The sequence below is a fragment of the Pleurodeles waltl genome, chromosome 3_2, assembly GCF_031143425.1.
Source record: "Pleurodeles waltl isolate 20211129_DDA chromosome 3_2, aPleWal1.hap1.20221129, whole genome shotgun sequence".
NCBI lineage: Eukaryota > Metazoa > Chordata > Amphibia > Caudata > Salamandridae > Pleurodeles > Pleurodeles waltl.
Genome location: NC_090441.1, coordinates 116,735,385 through 116,756,217, shown reverse-complemented (window position 1 = coordinate 116,756,217; position 20,833 = coordinate 116,735,385). Strand labels below are relative to the sequence as shown.

At 46.9% G+C, this 20,833-nt stretch overlaps 1 protein-coding gene across 1 annotated transcript in view; it reads left to right on the top strand.

Annotated features, from left to right (window-relative positions):
* Nucleotides 1–20,833, top strand: part of LOC138286550 (S-adenosyl-L-methionine-dependent tRNA 4-demethylwyosine synthase TYW1-like) — a 490,050-nt gene that overhangs the window by 55,227 nt on the left and 413,990 nt on the right. The window contains exon 4 of the mRNA XM_069226929.1: nucleotides 19,117–19,218. Within this exon, the coding sequence (XP_069083030.1) occupies nucleotides 19,117–19,218 (102 nt within the window). The remainder of the gene's footprint in view (nucleotides 1–19,116; nucleotides 19,219–20,833) is intronic.

The following is a 20,833-nucleotide window of genomic DNA, read 5'->3' as shown; positions in this document are numbered from 1 at the left end:
AAAAAAAATACATTCAACTCGAACACCTCCCATCTCCACTAAGTAGCAATCTTAAACACACTGGATGCAAATAAATTGTAAATTGCCACTGTGTCCCCCAATGTATTTCCACCTGCCCACTCTAAACTTTCTGTCAATCAGTCAGTCAATCAATTTGTAGAGCGCACTACTCACCCATGAGGGTTGCAAGGTGCTGGGGGTGGGGGGAGGGGGGGGGCTGCTACTGCTCGAACAGCCAAGTCTTGAGAAAGTCTCCTGAAGGTAAGGAGGTCCTTGGTCTGACGCAGGTAGGTGGTAAGTGAGTTCCACGTCTTGGCAGCAAAGTGCAAGAATGATCTTTCTCCGGTGGGTGTTCTGTGGGATGGTGGCAAGGGCAAGGTTGGCGGAGCGACGCTTTCGGGTCGGGATTTAGAAGGAGAGCCATCTGTTTAGGTGTTCTGGTCCAGTGTTGTGCAGTGCCCTGTGAGCATGGGTGAGGAGTTTGAAGGTGATTCTCTTGTTGACGGGGAGCCAATGCAGGTCTCTCACGTGGGCTGTGATGTGTCAGTGGCGGGGGATGCCCAGGATGAGCGGGGGATGTCCAGGATGAGTTGTCTGGATGCGTTGCAGCCTTTTCTGGAGTTTGGCTGTGGTTCCTGCATAGAGGGCATTGCCATAGTCCAGTTTGCTGCCTACGAGGGCTTGGGTGACTGTCCTTCTGGTTTCAGTGGGGATCCATTTGTAGATCTTTCGAAGCATGTGGAGGGTGTTGAAGCAGGAGGAGGCGATGGCGTGGACTTGCTGGGTCATAGATAGTGAGGAGTCCAGGATGAATCCCGGGTTGCGAGCGTGGTCGGTGGGTGTCGGTGCGGTTCCCAGTGTGGCAGACCACCACGAGTCCTCCCATGTGGAGGGGATGGAGCTGAAGGTGAGGATGTTAGTCTTGTCGGAATTCAGTTTAATGCGACTGTTCTTTATCCATTCGGCAGTGGCCTTCATTCCTTTGTGGAGGTTGGTCTTGGTGGTGTCCTTGGTGAGGGAGAAGATCAGCTGGGTGTCATCGGCGTATGAGATGTTGAGATTGTGGGATCGGGCAATGTTAGCGAGCGCAGCCATGTAGATGTTGAAGAGGGTCATGCTGAGAGATGAACCCTGGGGTACACCGCAGATGATTTTGGTGGCTCCATTCAGAGTGTAATGAAGGGAGGCGGACTCTGAGTTCTGCCAGTGAGAAAGGAGGGGACCCAGTCCAGGGCTCTGTCATGGATTCCTGCATTGCTGAGGCGTGTGCGTAGGGTGTGGTGGCAGACGGTGTTGAACGCGGCAGAGAGGTCCAGGAGGATGAGGTCCCCGGTTTCGCTGTTGTCCAGTATGGTTCTGATGGTGGCGATGAGGGCAGTTTCGGTGCTGTGGTTGCTGCGAAATCTGGATTGGGAAAGGTCCAGAGTGCTGTTCTCCATCGGGGGGGGAAAAAAAAAAAAAAGGGTCAGTTGTTTGACAATTTTCTCTATGACTTTTGCTGGGAAGGGGAGCAGGGAGATGGGCCGGAAGTTCTTGAGGTCCTTTGGGTCCTCCTTAAGTTTTTTGAGGAGGGCTTTGATCTCTGCATGTTTCCAGCTCTCTGTGAAGGTGGCGGACTCGAAGAAACTATTGGTGATCTTCCGGAGTTGGGAGTGTGATGGCGGAGCTAGCTTTGAAGATGTGGTGCGGGCGGGGGTTGGATGGTGAGCCAGAGTGGATGGTGTTCATGATTTGGATGATGTCGTTGACGAGGGTCCAGGAGAGCAGGAGGCTGGTGGGTGGTGAGTCTGTGGTGTCAGGTGGGGGTGGGGGTGGGGGGGAAAGGGGAGGGGGGAGGGCTGAGCGCTGAAGCTGTCAAGGATGTCTGTGATCTTGCGATGGAAGAACGTGGCTAGGGAGTTGTAGATGTCTTGTGATGGCGGTATGGCGGTATGGCGGTATGTCGTTGGCGTTGGAGCTGGGGTTGGAGAGTTCCTCCACGATGTTGAAGAGCTCCTTGTGACTGTGTGCGTTGTTGTTGATGCATTCTTTGAAGGCGGTCCTCTTGGCTGCTCGGATGAGTTGGTGGTGTCTGCGGATGGCGTTTTTGAGTGTTCGCCATGTTTGCTTAGATTCTTGGAGGTCCGAGGTGAACCAGAAGGTCTTTCTGTCGGTGCGTCTGTTGGAAGGATCTTTGATCGGGGCAAGAGTGTTGGCATAGTCGTCGATCCATTGCCTGAGGTTGCGGGTAGCTGTGTCAGTGTTGGTGGGGTCGATGGGTGGGTTCCAGGAAAGGGTAGTGATTAGTTGGTCTTCGGTGACCTTATTCCGTTTGCGGTCTGGAATCTGTTGCGGGTGATGGTGTGTTGTGGGTTTATCGAAGGAGAAGTGGATGCAGCGGTGGTCTGTCCAGTGGAGTTCGGTGGGGTGACTGAAGGAGACGTGTTTGCTGGCAGAGAAAATGGGATTGAGTGTGTGTCCTGCGAAGTGGGTGGGTGCTGTGACGAGCTGTTTGAGGCCGAGGTTAGAGAGGTTGTCTATCACGGTGGCGGAGTTGTTAAGGTTGGTGTTCTCGAGGTGGAAGTTTAAGTCCCCGAGGAGTATGTAGTCTGTGGATGTGAGAGCGTGCGTGCTGATGCCGTCTGTGATGGAGTCGCTGAACTGCTGTTGGGCCAGGGGAGGGTGGGTCTGTAAAAAAAGGGTGCTTCGGAGGGTGGTGTTTAGGTTGGTGTGGATCTGGAAGTGCAGGTGTTCGGCGGTGCTGAGGGTGTCATCGGTGCTGGTCGTGATCCTGAGGGTGTTCTTGTGGATGATGGCAATGCCTCCTCCTGGTTTGTTTGAGCGGTCCCTGCGGGTGATCTTGTAGCCGTCTGCGATGGCTATGGCAATGTCTGGCACTGAAGAGGGGTTCATCCAGGTCTCGGTCAGGAAGTCAACGTCTGGGGAAGCTGAGTCGAGTAGATTCCAGAGTTAGATGACGTATTTGTGGACGGAGCAGGTGTTGAACAGGATGCATCCGAGGTGGTTGCGTCCTTCCTTGGTGGGTGAGTCATTGGCGTGGAGGCTGGTGAAGGTGCAGTTCCGGCAGGAGAGGGGTCTGCGGGTGATCTGCGGGGGTGGCTTGATGGCAGGCGGGTGAGCGGTCGGAGTTGAGGGCGTGGAGGGTGGTGGTGTCGTAATGAAGACGGGTGTGGCGGCGGTGGTGGGGGAGCGAGAGCCAGAGGTTCTGGCGCTGGACATGGTCCAGGCGCGGACGGGTGCGTACAGACTTCCAGGGCATACAGGGGGGAGGAGAGTATAGCTGGGAGGCGGGGGAAAAAAACGGTGCGGAAAAAGGGTGGTGGGCTGCAGGGGCAGCAGTGGCGGGAATGCAATGCAAGAGAGGGGAGGGGCGGAGCCGCAGGGGCAGCAGCGGCTGGGGAAAGAGAGAGAGAGAGAGAGAGAGAGGCGGGTGAGTGAGAGAAAAATCGCAAAAGTCAAAAGGGCACAGAGGAGAGCTAATGGCAAAAAGGGGCACAGGGGGGCAGACAGGGAAGAGAGAGCACACTGAGAGAGCAGTAGAGAAAAAGGAGGAGAGAGGCAGCCTAGTAGGAAAGCAGAGCTCTCCCACTGGACACCAGGGATGAGGCGCAGGCAGAAGCCTGCGGGTGGAGGAGGGCCTCGAATTCCTGACTGAATCAGGAGTTCAGAGGAGTGAGGAACCGAGGGCTCTACTTAGCAGGTGTTAGAAATGGGGTCTTTGGTTGGCAGTCAGGTTACCCCGTGTCAAAGCAAGGACCCTCACTCTAGTCCGGGGAAGTCACACACAATCCAAATTATCCTGTGCACACCCTCTGGTAGCTTGGCACTGAGCAGTCAGACTTCACCTCGAAGGCAATGTGTAAAGTATTTGTGCAATAAATCATACATTAACACCATATAGCACCACAAAAATACACCACACAGTGTTTAGAAAAATATATAATATTTATCTGATAAGATGCAGGTCAAAACGTTTAAAATGCAATAAATATATGTTTAGATAACACTGTAAAAAGTTATATAAAAGTGTTTTAAGTCTTTTAAAAGCAAACTAAGTCTCTTTCAAGCACAAAGTATCTGGCTCGATTGGAAAAAACCTCCGCAGAGGAGGAGATGCGTGGAAACAAAGCGGGGGGTGTGTGTCGATTTCTTGACCGCACACGACGATGCGTCGTTCAGTTTTCACGCAGGGACGGCTGCGGGTTGCTTTCCGGTGCTCGGTTGTGGATCCTCTTTGGGTTGCAGGGTTTTCAGGCGCCCCGGGGATGATGTGTGGATTTCCTGCGTTGGCAGGATGAAGTCACGGGAGCTGCGTTGATTTGGTGGGCGGTGCGTCTAATTTTCTCCTCTCTGGAAGTCTGGCTCTGTCGTTCCGGTTCGGCTGTGCATCGATTCAGTGGGCCGTGCATCAAATTTCCAGTCGCTACGCTGGCACTGCGTTGATCTTCTTGTTGTGAAGTCAGGCTGCGTCGTTCCTATTTGGCGTGCTGTGAAATTTTCACTGCAGTGCAGGCTGTGCGTCATTTCTGGCAGGCTGTGCATCGAATTTTGCCGCACAATAAGTCCTTTTTGATCCTGAGACTTCAGGGAACAGGAGGCAAGCTCTATTCAAGCCCTTGGAGAATACTTCTTCACCTCAGCCAGAGAGCGGCAAGGCAGCAGGGGAACAGCAAGGCAGCAGTCCTTCACAGAAAGCAGACAGGTGAGTCCTGTGGGCAGCCAGGCAGTTCTTCTGGGCAGGATGCAGGTTCTGGTTCAAGTTTCTTCTCCAGGAAGTGTCTGAGAGGTAGAGTGTCTACCCCAAGAAGTGTTTGCTTTGGTAGGGGCAGAGGCCCTGTTTAAATACCCAAATGTGCCTTTGAAGTGGGGGAGACGTCAAAGAGTGGCTTAGAGGTGCACAAGGTCCCCTTTCTGTTCAATCCTGTCTGCCAGGGTCCCAGTAGGGTGTGTGGCATTCCTTTGTGTGTGGGCAGGCTACTGTCCTTTGACATGCAACTGTCCGGCCCTCCACTCTCACAGCTCAGGAAGACCCATTCAAAATGCAGATATATGTAAGTGAAGCTGAGTATCCTGTGTTTGGGGTGTGTCTGAGTGAATGCACAAGGGAGCGGTCAACTAAACCCAGCCAGACGTGGATTGTAAGGCACAGAAGGATTTAAGTGCAGAGAAATGCTCACTTTCTAAAAGTGGCATTTCTAAAATAGTAATATTAAATCCAACTTCACCAGTCAGCAGGATTTTGTTTCACCATTCTGGCCATACTAAATATGACCTACCTACTCCTTTCAGATTAGCAGCTACCACTCAAACAATGTATGAGGGCAGTCCCAATGTTAGCCCATGAAGGGAGCAGGCCTCACAGCAGTGTAAAATAGAATTTAGGATTTTTACACTACCAGGACCTGTAAACTATACAGGTACGTGTCCTGCCTTTTGCCTATACAGCACCCTGCCCTATGGGTTACCTAGGGCATACCTTAGGGGTGACTTATATGTAGAAAAAGGGGAGTTTTAGGCTTGGCAACTACTTTTAAATACCACGTCGAATTGGCAGTGAAACTGCACACACAGGCCTTGCAATGGCAGGCCTGAGACAAGGTTAAGGAGCTACTTAAGAAGGTGGCACAACCAGTGCCTAATCTACCAGGGACTTATAAGTAAATTAAATAGTCAAAATTAAATAGTCCAATTGGGTATGATCCCATGTCACAATATTTTAAGGAGAGAGCATATGCACTTTAGCACTGATTAGCAGTGGGAAAGCGCGCAGAGTCCTAAAGCCAGCAAAAATGAGGTCACAAAAAGAGGAGGAGGAGGAAGGCAAAAAGTCTGGGGATGACCCTGCAGAAAGGCCATTTCCAACAGCAGGTGCAGCCACGGGAGGCAGAGCAGTTGTAGGAAGCTGGCTCTGTATATACTATCTCAAAGCAAACAATAGTGTGCACAGAGTCTAGGGGTTCCCCTTCGCGGTTGATAGTGGCAATAATAGATAATACTAATGCTGTATTTGTGGTAGTGTGGTCGAGCAGTAGGCTTATCAGAGGGTAGTGTTAAGCATTTGTTGTACACGCAGGCAATAAATGAGAACACACACTCTAAGACTTAACTCCAGGCCAATAGGTTTTTATATAGAAATAAATTATTTTCTTAATTTATTTTAGAACCACAAGATTCAGAATTCATGTAAGTACATAAATTGTAAGGTACTTGGCATAGGTAAATATAGAACTTTGAATGAAAACAGTAATGTACACAGTTTGGCTTAAAATGGCAATAAGCTATTTTAAAAGTGGACACAGTGCAAAATTCAACAGTTCCTGGGGGAGGTAAGTACAAGTTAGTTTAGAAGGTAAGTAAAGCACTTACAAGTTCAGTCTCCGGGGCATAGGCAGCCCACCGTTGGGGGTTCAAGTTAAACCCAAACACCCAGCACCAGCAACACAGGGCTGGTCAAGTGCAGAGGTCATAGAGGGGCCCAACTAACATAGGCGCCTATGGAGACTAGGCGTGCTCTGGTTTTAGTCTGCTAGCAGGTAAGTACCTGCACCCTCGGGGAGCAGACCAGGGGTGGTTTGTAGAGCACTGAGAGGTTAGGGGGTCCCAAACAGGCACACAAAATACACCCTCAGCGGCACAGAGGCGGCCGGGTGCAGTGTGCAAACACAGCTTTGGGTTTTCTAATGGAATCAATGGAGGGACCCATGCGTCACTCAGGTGATGCATGCGGGGGGGCTTTTCGGGCTAGCCACTGACTGGGCAAAGATGAGGACCGCCTGCTGGTCACTTCTGCACTGGTAGTTGGTTCCTCTTGGGCCTGGGGGCTGCGGGTGCAGTGCTTCTTCCAGGCGTCTAGTTCTTTGTTATTAGGCAGTAGCTGTCAGGGGGATCCTCTGGATTCTCTCTGCAGGTGTCGCCATGGGGGTGCAGGGAGGTCGTTTTAGGGTGGACACGTCGTAGGAGTCACCAGGGGGTCCTCACTGCATTGTTGGTTTCTCTGGACACTGGCCAGGGGCATCGGGTGCAGAGTGTTGGACTTACGCTTCAAGAGTGAGGTGGGAGTCCCTTTACAGATGGTTTCTTCTTGGTTGTTTCGGACAGAGCCGCTGCCCAAGGGAGTTTCTTGGTCCTTTGGGTTGCAGGGCAGTCCTCTTAGTTAGCAGAGGTCGCTGGGCCCGCTGGATGAGTCGCTGTTGTAGGTTCTTTGAATCTGGAGACAGGGCAGTAGGGTTGGGGCCAAAGTAGTTGTCATCTCCTTCTCTGCGTAGTTTTCAGGTCAGCAGTCTTTGTTCTTTGTAGGTCATCAGGAACCTGATTTCCTGGGTTCAGGGCCACCCCTAAATACTAGATTTAGGGGTGTGTTTATGGCTGGAGGGCAGTAGCCAATGGCTACTGTCCCTTAGGGTGGCTACACCCTTCTTGTGCCCCCTCCCCAAAGGGAGGAGGCACATCTCTAATCCTATTGGGCTAAATCCTCCATGCCAAGATGGAGGATTTTCTAAGGAAGGGGTCACCTCAGCTCTGGACACCTTAGGGGCTGTCCTGGCTGGAGGGTGACTCCTCTGTGTTTTTCTCATTATCTCCTCCCGATCAGCACCTCCACTAGCTGGCGTTCCCTGGGACAATGTAACACCAGAATTGAGCCTTTGAGGCTCACCACGAGGTGTTACAGTTCCTGCAGGGGGAGGTGTGAGGCACCTCCACCCAGGACAGGCTTTGTTCCTGGTCACAAGAGTGCACAAAGGCACTCGCCCCATATGGCCAGAAACTAGTCTGGAAGTGTCAGGCTGGCAGTGACTGGTCAGCCTAGCACTAGCACTAGCAGTTGGGCTGGTTTGCAGGGGGCATCTCAAAGATGCCCTCTGAGTGCATTTCTTAATAAATCTCACACTGGCATCAGTGTGGATTTATTGTGCTGAGAAGTTTGATACCGAACTTCCCAGTATTCAGTGTAGCCTTTATGGAACTGTGGAGTTCGTGTTTGACAAACTCCCAGACCATATACCCTTTAAGGCTACCCTGTGCTTACAATGTCTAAGAACTGGCTTACACACTATAGGGGCATAGTGCCCATGCAGGTATGCCCTCACCAGTGGTATAGTGCACTCTGCCTTAGGGCTGTAAGGCCTGATAGAGGGGTGACTTACCTAAGCCACAGTCAGTGGGTTGTGGGCATGAGGGGAGTGCCATGTCGACTTAGTAATTTTCTCCCCACCGGCACACACAAGCTGGGAGGCAGTTTTCATGTGCTGATTGAGGGGTCCCCAGGGTGGCATAAGACATGCTGCAGCCCTTGGAGATCTTCCCTGTGTGCCAGGGCTGTGCCAATTGTGGAGACAAATGTACCATTTTAGGGAAAGAACACTGGTGCTGGGGCCTAGTTAGCAAGGTCCCAGCACACTTTCAATCATAGCTGGCACTAACAAAAGGCAAAACGTTCGGGGGTAACCATGCCAACAGTGGCATTTTCCTACAGCAGTTCACTGACCAGGTCAGTGGTATTGCTCGACCTACCGTGCAGTGGCCGCCATTAAGTAGGGAGGGGGGAGGAGAGGACAGCTGGGAGGCAGGAGCGGGGGTGAAAATGGCACAAAAAAAATGGGGCAAGCCGCAGATAGATGTGAGGGTCCTTGAAGGCAAAAACACCACACCAGTGAACATCGAGGGGCCCTGTGATCTTGCCAAGCATTGTACTTGAGCAAGCAGTGGGATTGACCATTCCATTTGGAAGGCAAACCTCCCCCGAAAGTGAAGCAAATAGATGCAAAAATGCACAGGGTTGCATTTATGTAAGAAACAACAACCGGCCAATGGAATTTGCCAGTCAGTCACATTCAGCATCTTATGGATAAGGCAAGAAATGTTAGGGATAATCCAAGGAAGTATATCCCTGCACCCTCTCCACGCATGTCTCCATCTGACACATATCCTAAAATAATAGGACAAAGTGATGGGGAGTGTTAAAAAAAAAAAAAAAAAAAAATCCTAATATTAATCCTGAAGTCATGGTTCAACAATAACTATTCTAAAGGTCTACTTGAATTAAATCAATAGAAATACAAGTAAATCAGAGGACAGTAGACTCCTACAGTTTTTGAACAATGTGAACATTTTCGTTCAACAAAATCAAAATTAGTTTACAGGATATTATAATCCGTGTATGTGCGTACAAGTTTCAAGATCATAATCACAACTTTGTACTAATATTGTCACACTCATTCCTCCTTCCCAGCAATCCATCAAGGGTACTCTGAGCTGGAATTAGAAGCCCCCTCCTCAGTCTGGGACCAGATTGAAAGACAGTACAAACATTAATGCATTAATTTTTGCAGAAAACAAAAAAGAAAATCCTATATCACAACAACATATCTTATGGTATAAGGGACATTCTCAACCGGGGTAATATGCTAAACGTTTTACTTCACTCCCTGTCTTAGAATTGTTTGTTTCCAGTGCCATTTGAATATGTTGCCTTCAAACCCCAGCAGTGGGAGAACTGAATGAGTGCACTGAGGTGACTTTTTTTGCAAAACACCAGTGCAGCTCCACTTGTAGAGGGCCATAGGAAATCATTTAGCCAGTAAGGCATACATATAGTCATCATGGCAGTAATAAGAGATCTGCCAACATTTGAACCAATGAGTCCTTGAAAAAAGGGAGCCACAGACTCCCTTGTGACCATCTGTGATAACTACAGTCCCCAAAAGCACCCCCTCTCGAGCCTCTTCTTCACTAAGGGTGCTTGAGAAAAGGTCCCAGTGAACACCGCAGTATTAACCGTAAGAGCACCCTCGGCTGGAAGAGAGATAAAGTGTGTATGGAACAAATCCAACTGAATGATATGGCATAGCTACCAGGAGCATTACATAAGCAACCCTAACCCCCTAACCAGTCTAACTCAAAAGTAATGCGAATGTCCCTTTTAGGATATACTCATGGAAAAGCAAGGGACAAAAAAATGTTGAATGCTTAAAAAAAAAAAAAAAAAAAAAAAAAAAAAAAAAAAAGATGTATACCACCTTTGGGAAAACAATATTATTTTCCTTCAGGAGACTTGGTCACTGGTGCCCTCTCCTTAGCCATATTTTACAGAGTTTTCGGCCCCTACCAAGCAGTCTCAGCAGAGTGGTCAGCCATCCAGCGTGTTTCTGTGTCAAAAACAATTTGACCCTTCCTTGTCCCTTCTCTCGTCTGTTGATCTCATGGCGTCCCTTGGATATGCCACACCAGGAAGGTCAAAGTCTCAAGCGGTATTCCAGCCATTCAAATTTTTTCCCCCATTTCTGGTGACAATGTCAACTCTCGTGGACAACCCTTTCCACCATCATACACCAGTCCATGTCCCACTTCCATGCCCCCAATTCTGGGTACTGCCCAGCTCTTTATGACTTTGGACCAGACAGGGGCAAGAGAAATATAGCAATGTCATCCATGTCCATTGTGCCCTGCCAGTGTCTGTCTGTCTCTCCCCAGATATATTCATAGCACATTGCATGGCGGAGACACTTATGCCCTCTTGGCTATGCCTCTCAAGCACTCCACCACTGAAGACCAGAACGCCTGTATGGCAGGGCACTCAGGATGTGGAAAAAGGTACCCATCTACCCACCACCCCTTAGACAATGGGTATCATCCATCATTCCTACTGTATCATCAGTTTTAAGGCGTAATAAGAACGATGAAAGATCTGTAGTGGGACCAGTCTAAACCCTGATCGTATGGCTACCTCCCTAGGGCCTCCTCCCATTCTGTGTCTTTTTAACCCCCTAGCTCTCGCTCCCACTGCTTCCTTATGTGTTTTAATACATCTGGTGTGGTTAAGAAGCTTTTCTAAGTTAGTGATGTAGCCTTTCAGGGTATGAGTTAGTTCAATAGCCAATCCTCCAGCGGAGAGGAGAGGATTCCAGAAGGTCCGTCCCCCATGGCATCACCGCTCTAAGCATGTTATGGAGTTGCATACATCTGTATGTCTTGGAGGGTGATGGTTGATATTCATGTTGCAGGTTGGGCAAGGGTGACATCTCCTTGGGTCCAAACGTCATCCACTTTGGAGATTCTTTTGTGGTCCCACTTGTCAAATCCCAGTTGCCTCTGCACTGTACCCAGAATTTCAGAGTCCCAGAGCAGAGTCTCCCATGTAACTGTGTTTTTCCATCTCAGGAATGCTGTAACTGTTTGCCAAAGTTGCACCACTGTCCTTGTGGGGTTCGGCCAGTCTCTGCCTAACTCACCCATGTAGAGCTTTTAGGTATCCTCGTGGTCGTAATACCAACCTATCCTTACAGAACGCTGGTGCTGTCTGAGGGAGGAAAGCCCAGTTATTAATCGTGCCCAGCTGTGCCACCCAGTAGTATTTCTGAACATCTGGCAATTCACCCATCGTACCAACCCCTTGTTAACTTAGTTCTGTATGTGCCGGTCCCACATCTCACGGACGGCAGTCATCTGAACTTCCCTTCAATTGTCTTGAAATACAGTTTTTTTTTTTTTTAAACATCTCCATCCCTAATAGAGAGAGCAATAAATATCAAATTTTGCACATCTTGCCGTATCTAATAACAATGCTAAGTTGCTCTTAGATATCAGCATCTTGTGCAATGTATAATCCTCAAATAGCGGAAGCCTGTGCTAGTTACTGTACCGTGCAATTGTGCAGCAGCTGCGGTATCTGACCGTAAAGCGGATCCAGCAAGGATTTCTGCCAGTCGGTGTACCCGGAATATTTGCTGAAGTTGATTATAATCTGCATTAGTCTAGCCAGAGTTAACTCTGGGTTGGTCACATAAAGCAGCACATTGTCCAATTATAAAAAAACTGATTTTGATCCCTCTTGTTTGGAACAGCACCAGCAGGAGTTTGCAGTCAGGTGTGGAATGTGGTCAGAATCCATGCAACAGTGGCTTTTGTATGTGTCCTCCCTTCATGAGTTCTTTGTAGAACCAAGCGGGCTAGGTATTAATCGGAAATGGAACGAATGGTACAACTCATCTGGAAAGGAAATAAAGCCACTAAAGGCCTCGCTCAACAGAGCTTTAAGAACTCAGTGACTCAACAATAAGAACAAAAGGGTGATCAAAGAAAACATCAAATTAATAAGATCGTGCTATGGGAATTATAAATGGAGAGGAAAAAAGGAGAGAAGCTGAAAGACACTGGACCAAGTTACATGCAGTTATAATAGCTAAGAATACCTGGACATTTTGGCAAAGAAATCTCAATTAACCATCACAAAAGTTCAGCGTGCTCGAAACCATTTCTTTAAAAGCTATGTGGATAAAAATATAACTTCTGGTATAGTCTGCCCAGAGAAGATGGCATACTCTTTGCCGACTGACATTGCCTTTTGGATATCTCCTGAGTAAGTAGAAAGAGCTATTAAATTGAACCATCCAGGCAGGGATCTGGTTCTAAATGGCCTCCCAGCCTTGAAACAAGTGCCATGAAGATGGGTCCAGATACTAACCCCTTTGTTCAACTCATGTCTCATTTCAAACGCTATCCCAGAGAGTTTAGGGGAGTGAGGGGGGATCATTATTAGTACCTGTCCACAAAAAGAAAGATTTCAACATGTCAGAGAATTTTAAATTGATCACCTTATTGAGCCTGACTGCATTGATTGACAAAATGATGGCCACATGTAGGAAATCACTGTATGCCACATTTATCGCCTTCAGCTCTGCATTTGATGGTGTAGGTTAGAAAGGCTTTGGAAAAATCTGCTTAAGTGGGGAATTCCGCTACCCCTGTTGAATGCCATCCGTACCTTGTGTTCAGACACATGAGTTAAGATCAAGGTTATCACAAAATGAGCCATATGGATAAGATTTGTACCTTTAAGAGACTGAATCAAGATTGTATTTTAGCCCTGTTTAATTTATATCTAGTTGACAAAACATTTTGGATGAAGCAAGCTCCTTCCCTCCAGTGTTAGCAAGCCAAAACATCCAAATACTGCAATAGGGTGATGATAGCCTTGACAGACCAGACACCTATTGGCCCTCCGATATCTCCCGAGGAACTAGGGCACTACTGTGAGGCAGATTAAATCCTTATCAACTTCTCTCCCTGCCAAGGTAATGATTTTTGGATTTAAATTTAGAGATGCTACTGGTTTTTGAACAATGAAAAATCATAAAGGATGAACGGCAATAAATATTAAGAAGAAAATTTGGATGAAGGAGGTCGAACAACACAGCATATGAAGGCCATCACTAGATAATCACCTGTAGAGACTCAGTAGCACGTTTTGCACTTTGTAGCTGTGGTAGCGCTGCAGAGTTATTCTGCAGTCCTGCCAGGAACTTTGTTTTCCTGATTCACATGTTTTCACAAAATACTTTTTGAAGGGCGCTAGGAGACACCATCGTAATCCTTATGATCGCTTGAATGTCAAAAAAAGTTGTTTCCCATGCTAATTCCCATAGGAACCTTTAGACACAACTTCAGGCTGAACCACTGGACGGAATTACACAATATTTGGCAGAAAGCTAGCTTTCGGTACGCAGATTGTGCTTTTGCTTATTTGGTGTAAATCTGTTCTGTAGTTTTTGAGATATTAAAGGGAAAACGAATTTGGATATCTCCGACTGCTACAGCTTTGCGAAGATTAAGAGCTTGTGCACAGCAAATACACAGCTCTGAATGGCTACCAACACTTCAAACCAGGAAGTGTTGGCAGCCATCTTGGGACTCTGCTTGAGCCGAGTCCCACTAAAGTTTTTTTTTTTTTTTTTTTTTTTTTTTTTTTTTTAAATAGTAGTCTCACCCGGACTCCTTAGCTCTGGTGCTGGGGTCGCAAATTCACAGGAAAGACATTCCCCTTCCCTCTTTGTAGTAGCATTTCATTTAAGCAGACACTACCTCAGCAGTTTGGCTAATATTTAATGTTGATTAGTGTGTGTAGTTGGCACTGTACTTCTGCTGCAAGAGGCACATCACACTGTCTGAGAGCTGTGCCTCTTGCAGCAGAAGTACCTCTACCCTGACCTGGTCTTTCACTTTTAAAGGTCCTGAAGAAGAAAATGGCGGCTGCAACTTTCCTCTCAGGTTGACACCAGCCAATCATGGCATTGCTGTTGGCGAGTGGATCCGCGAATCCACCCTTATCCGCGTCTCTAGTCTCTCTATTTACATACATATTTTTGCTTTAACTCCAAAACTACTTAACAGATTTACACCAAATTACAAAAAAAAAATGTTGAACCTAAATCTATCTTTCCTCCACATTTGGTGTAATGCCATTCAGCAGTTCGGACTGTACTCCTGTCTAAAATACCTATTGGAAATAGCATGGGGAAAATGGGTTTTAGACAGCGGCTGAAGTAGCTGGCAAACTAGTATTGAAAATGACATGAAAATTTGTCATGCCACTGATGTTAATAGCAAAACAAAAACGCTTTTCCTATGGAAGCTGTCAGTTCTTGTCTGCCATGAGGTCCACCCTCTCCCACCTAGGGCGACAAAGCAAAAACAACAAGTGATGGACGGAATGCTGAACATTGTCAGACACTCACCCCCAGTCACAGATCTGGGTTTAATCCATCGTTTTTTTGCTCACCATGCCACCCCAGTTTGGACCCAGCCATATGCAAATCAGTCTTGACCCTGTTCCTCATGGGAACAGTCCAGCCCGAACTGCCAAGCCAGGTCCTCACTGGACCAGAAACAAGCATCCTGGGACCGGTTTCGGGGTTTCACCCCTCATCAGCCAGGCTAGCTTGAATCCAGTGGCATGGGAAGCACGGGACCCACGTCTGGGTATACCCTTCCCACTTAGGGCGACAAAGCAAAAACAACAAGTGATGGACGGAATGCTGAACATTGTCAGACACTCACCCCCAGTCACAGATCTGGGTTTAATCCATCGTTTTTTTGCTCACCATGCCACCCCAGTTTGGACCCAGCCATATGCAAATCAGTCTTGACCCTGTTCCTCATGGGAACAGTCAAGCCCGAACTGCCAAGCCAGGTCCTCACTGGACCGGAAACAAGCATCCTGGGACCGGTTTCGGGGTTTCACCCCTCATCAGCCAGGCTAGCTTGAATCCAGTGGCATGGGAAGCACGGGACCCACGTCTGGGTATACCCTTCCCACTTAGGGCGACAAAGCAAAAACAACAAGTGATGGACGGAATGCTGAACATTGTCAGACACTCACCCCCAGTCACAGATCTGGGTTTAATCCATCGTTTTTTTGCTCACCATGCCACCCCAGTTTGGACCCAGCCATATGCAAATCAGTCTTGACCCTGTTCCTCATGGGAACAGTCCAGCCCGAACTGCCAAGCCAGGTCCTCACTGGACCGGAAACAAGCATCCTGGGACCGGTTTCGGGGTTTCACCCCTCATCAGCCAGGCTAGCTTGAATCCAGTGGCATGGGAAGCACGGGACCCACGTCTGGGTATACCCTTCCCACTTAGGGCGACAAACCCTCTCCCACCTTCACCTACTTTCAACCACTGTCTCTAGTGCATCTTTGGTATACTCTAAAGAACGTTCCAGCCGAGGGGGCAGAGGAAGGTATATGCCCATTTTATGCTTTGCAGTTCTTTATTCAGGTTTTACGAAAACAAAGTGGAGAAAGTCTCACTTAGAATTTACAACATGCTTACATGCTTCAAGAGCAAGGATTGTACATCCAGTGAAAAGAAAAGGGATAAATCTGACCAGGACATGTCCTACAAGGGAATAATGCAACACCTTCCCCAAAACATATTAGTCCCTCCATCTCATCTAATGACAACCAATTTGGGGTGACTGTGTAGTGACTTCCCTTATAATACAGAAATCCATGATGGGAGTCTGGGGAGTGGGGGGGTGGGGTCTATCCAAAACCATTTTGGCAGGAAGGTAGGGTGTACATCTACATCAATAAAGTGTGTGCAGATGCAAAGGAGTAAAAAGAGGAAGATTGGGGAGATATCACAATATTGTGATTAAGAGGCCACCATTTCACTCGTGTCATCCAACTAAGTGCATAGGGCCAGGACTTTTGATGTTTTCTACAGTCAAAGAATGCCTACTTTTGCCACTGTAAATGCATGGAACAACCATCTGTTTGTCTGGTTAGTAAGCAGTACTAGGTCAGAGGTGTCATGCAAAGGAGCTAGTTGTACTGAGTAGACTCCCAAGCCACCCCCTGATCCTGATTTCTGCCTAATCAAGTGCCAGATTTGTTGCCAATACTGCTGTAAGTCATGGCATTCCCACAGGAAGTGTACTATGTCTCCGGGTTACAGTCCGCATTGCCAGCACTTTGAATGGGTACTAAGTTTTGCTTTATGTAGCCTGGTGGGGCACCAATGCCAGCAGTGAAGAAGCTTGAAAAAAATACATTTCAGATGTGTTTCCCGTCAGCACTTGATCATGCTCAGGCAGTAAGACATCCCAATCATCATTCTCCGAGAATTGTGCTGGGCCAGTGTTCAAGCCAGGTCCATGAGAAGGAGGATTGGGAGAAGACATGGTAACTCAGATTGGGGTATGGGCACGAGATCGGTTTCCCCAAACTCCAGATGAGTAAGTACTGAAGGATTGGTGAGCAGGGCAATCTCAGGGTTGTCATTTGGAAGACCGCATTCATATGATGGATCAGCTTCATATGGCGCCATTGTTGTGAGATGGGTAAGAAATGCGAATGGTGGTGGTCTAAGAGGGATTCAAGGGATCCGTCATGCAGTATGTTGTTTAGAAGGGTAATCTTACACTCTTTCCCGATTGACCAGTGAAGTTCTGCTCCACCAATTCAGATCATATTGTTACACCACACTGGTGCTTTACTGTGGAAAGGATGGTGACTCTGCTACAGTTTACGCACTCTGCATTATTTGTATTTTGAAGTCCGAATCAATGGGTTATCTGTTGGGAGGGCAAAATTAAGTTTATAGTATACAGTCAGATCCCCTGACGAGTTAAGCAGGTGTCTCTCCATGTGAGACCAAAGTGGGGTGTCCCCTATGTGTCTTTAGCAGGTCTATGGAATGGGCCAACTGATGATCTAACCAATAGCATTTCATGTTAAGTAAGTGGAGACCGCCAACTGTTGTCACTGCGTATAGTTTTTTTTTAGGCCTTTCAACCTTGGCTTATTTCCCAAATATGAACGCCAAGATTTACCCCTCTATTTCCTTAAGGAGGGATGGAGGGGGTTGCAGGGAGGGAGAGCATCCCTAACACATAATTAAACTGGGGGGGGGGGGGATCACATTTTAACAATTTTTTTTTTTAAATTTCCCCCCATAGCTAGTCGCAAACCCTCCCATCTCTGGAAGCCTGCCATAGTTTTGCCCAAAAGGCGTGTAATATTGTCCTGCACAATGTTTTAAAGACCATGGTTAATTAATATTCCTAGCTATTTCAGTTTTGAACATTTCTATATGAATGATAGCCGGCCTATACTTGCTGGGGTCCTAGGGAGTGCCTCACATTTGGACCAGCTAATTTGATTGCCCAAAAGACTGGAGAATTAGACCACTAGGGCCAGTAAGCATGTGCAGATGCCGGTGGGTGAGACAGTGACCAAGACCTCATCCATGTAGTAAATGGCTTTGTGTTCACCTTTCAAAGTGGAGTTCCTGGAGATGTTGTCTTCCTTGCGGGTCACAATGACCAAAGGTTCTAGAGCAATTAAGAAAAAAAAAAAGGGGGAAAATTGCATCATTGCTGTGTTTCACCTATGAACAAAAAAGGAAGGTGAAAGGAATCCCCCACAAGAGACCGAAGCTGAAGGGGGACTATACAATACCCTTGAGTAAAGTGATAAAATTGGGTCCCAGGCCCATGCAGTCCATCGTGTGGATAAATAGCCCCACTCCACGTGGTCAAATGCCTTTCGAGCGTCTAAAGACAGTAAATATCTTTCCATCTGTATAGTTCTGCTCCTGCCATAGAAGGTGTAGGAGAGTTCGAAGATGGTTAGCGGGTGTGTGGCTGGTTACAAACCCCACTTGCATCAAGTGGATGAGGGCAGTAATACTTTTTCCCAGTCTGTTTGCCAACACCTTCGCAAGAATTTTAACACGTGTTGATGAGTGAAATGGACCTGTAGCTTGGGCATGCAAGGAGGTCCTTCCCGTGCTTAAGGAGTAAAGAAATTCCTGCCATGTTAAACGTTTTGAGGATGCATGCCTGTTTCAGGGCTCTTCCAATGGTTGATGTTAGTAGCTGGACTATCAGGTACTTGGTGGTTAAAATTTGACAGGGAACCCATCCTTCTCATGGAATTTGACTGTTGACATACCATCTCTAGCCACAGCTACCTTTCCTTCCGTGCTGTCTAGGTTCAGCAGGTCCCTTTTTTGTCTTTCAGTGGGCAAATCATTCATAAAGGCACTCTGTTTCCCGGGCATCTTTCCACTCTAAAGTGTATAAAACAGATTAATAAGCTCAAAACTCTGCCAGTATATCTTGAGGATTAGTCAGTAAAGCAGAGCTCACATTTCTGAGGGCAGTATATGCTCATGTTCGCATCACGTGTGGCTGTAGGTGTGCTGGTCTAGTGTTGGGTCTGGAAGCTGTTTTTCTTCAAAGAAGTCTTTTGAGTCACGAGGTTCGGAGACTCCTTCCCCTGCTAGTAATGCCCCTGGGCATCGAGTCTATTAGATTTTCTTCCGCCGTATGGTTCACACGTGTGCTCCCATGATCCGGTTCGAAACAGTCATCTGTGATTTCTTAGTTCCCACGAGTTACTCCCAACTGTCACGAACAGATGTCAACTAGGTAAGTAAAATTTTCCTTTCAATGGAAAGTGTGGAAATGTACATTTATTTTAGGGATAAGCATGTTGTCTGTTTCTGATGCATATATGCTCCCCCCTGGTAAAGGTGTAGTAACAGATATTTGGACACCATGTTAATGTAGAGTACCAGTAAGCAATCTTCACTTTGTGTTTTGGTCGAGGGGAATTTTTATTTGAGCAAAAACTTAAATAAAAAAAATTAAACTTCAATATTGGAATACTTGGGTTGTGCTGACTCCAGGAATAATTAAGCAGTTTGAATGTTTTTAAGCAAATTTCATTGGAGTCTCTAATAATTTATCTGCAAATTAACTTTAACACACTGTTTTTATTTGCTATATAGCTTGATTTGAAGCTTAACTACTGTTTGTTTTACTTTCAGGGGTTTGCAGCAATTCTTGCAGAAGAAATTGCTTCTCTTGGTTTATCTGCAGATGTTATAGACCTGAAAGTATATGATCCAGATGACAGTCTAGCCGATGAGGTTAGTAGAGTTCTGCTTTTACTTATTTGCCTCTTATAAAGTTTTTTTCAAAGTGCACACACTTGCTCATTATTCCGCTTCATAATCCTCGTTATATAGTTGTCAGTTACAGCATTTAGCAGCTCTTACCAAACAGCCCATGCCCATATGACATCGGGGTGCACATCATGGACAGAACCATTTATAAGATGTCTTAGAGGCCAGGAGAGCTGAAATACTCCCCAGAGATTTCTAGTATCGCAGTTTGCATCACAAGAGTTGAAATGCTTTGACCAGGACGCCCCTCACACAGTGGATGAAACTGCTAAACGCTCCATGTCTGTTTTTTTTTTTTTTTAATAATTTCTTTAACATTTTCAAGGTACAGTATGCAGAAAAGTAACATCATATGCACATTGCAGACAACATTTTGAGTATAACCAATTATCGGTTACCATGAACAGCATTCAAACTGTGAATAACTCTTCAAAGAAGTCTGGCAACCTTGCAGGAAAATATATTGTCATGCTAGCAGGAATAGGGGAAATCTCTTTATTAGTATCTAGCCCTGCATGAAGCACGGGAAATGCCGATAGCCCTCTCCTTCGTGACTTGTTTGCTTTGCCAATGATTTTTGCCAATGCTACACCGCACTAGCCAAAAAAAAGTGCAGTGAGGTGTGTGCGTTATTGTGCGTCATGATGCTATGGCAGCCTCACATGACGTATGCGCTTGTCTGCGCCCTTACGCAACCGCCATTTTTTTAATTGACTTTTCCAAGATTTTGGATGTCTTGGAGTGGTAATTTAAAATAAATAAACCATGTAGATGTGCACAAGCATATGTCTTACAAACTGAGCATCTAGCAACAAATGGCGGTTGCCACGCATGCCAAAAAACTGCAAATGTAAACAAATAAATGCTTAAGGGCGAAGATGTGAGGGGGGTGGGTAGCAATGGGGGGAGAATTCACTAGGGAGCCTCAAAATCAAGTGGGAATGGGAGCATCTGAGGAGACTGAGGCCCTGTGGTGAGGAAGAAAAGGATAACCGACTGGTGGGAGAAGCAATGGACGAGATGAGGAGAGGGGACAACACTTAGCCTGCAGGTGTATGCATACCTTCGAGTTGGGAGAGAACGACACATGAGAGAGACAGATCATTAAGTGTTTTAAAAAAAAAAAAAAAAAAAAAAAATGAAATGAAAAGGTAGTTCCCTGAATGTGAGCAGCAGAAGGATGGAAGTTATCTACTCAGAAGCAGTGCTTTAAATGGGCCGTATTGAGTACCCGCACTCCTCTATTTTTCCATTTCAAGCATCTCGGAAGTATAGTAGAGAGAGGGTGTATTTAGGCCGAGGAGCAAATGCAAGAAGAGGATGGAAAGCCATTGAATGAGAAGCCAGCAAATGAGTGACAGTCAACCAGCGGTAAGCAGTGGGAATGCTTAAAGGCCGCTGTAGGTTTTTGGTATGATCAACAAAAGGCCTTCTGGAAAGAGACAGCCTAAAGCTGTCAGTAAGTGAGACCTAAGATTGGAGAAGAGTTTTTGATCAATAACACTCCTTTAAAGAAACATGCAACATTCATGAAATGATTTCAAAACGAGGAAGGGCTTGAAAATAAGCACCACTAGAA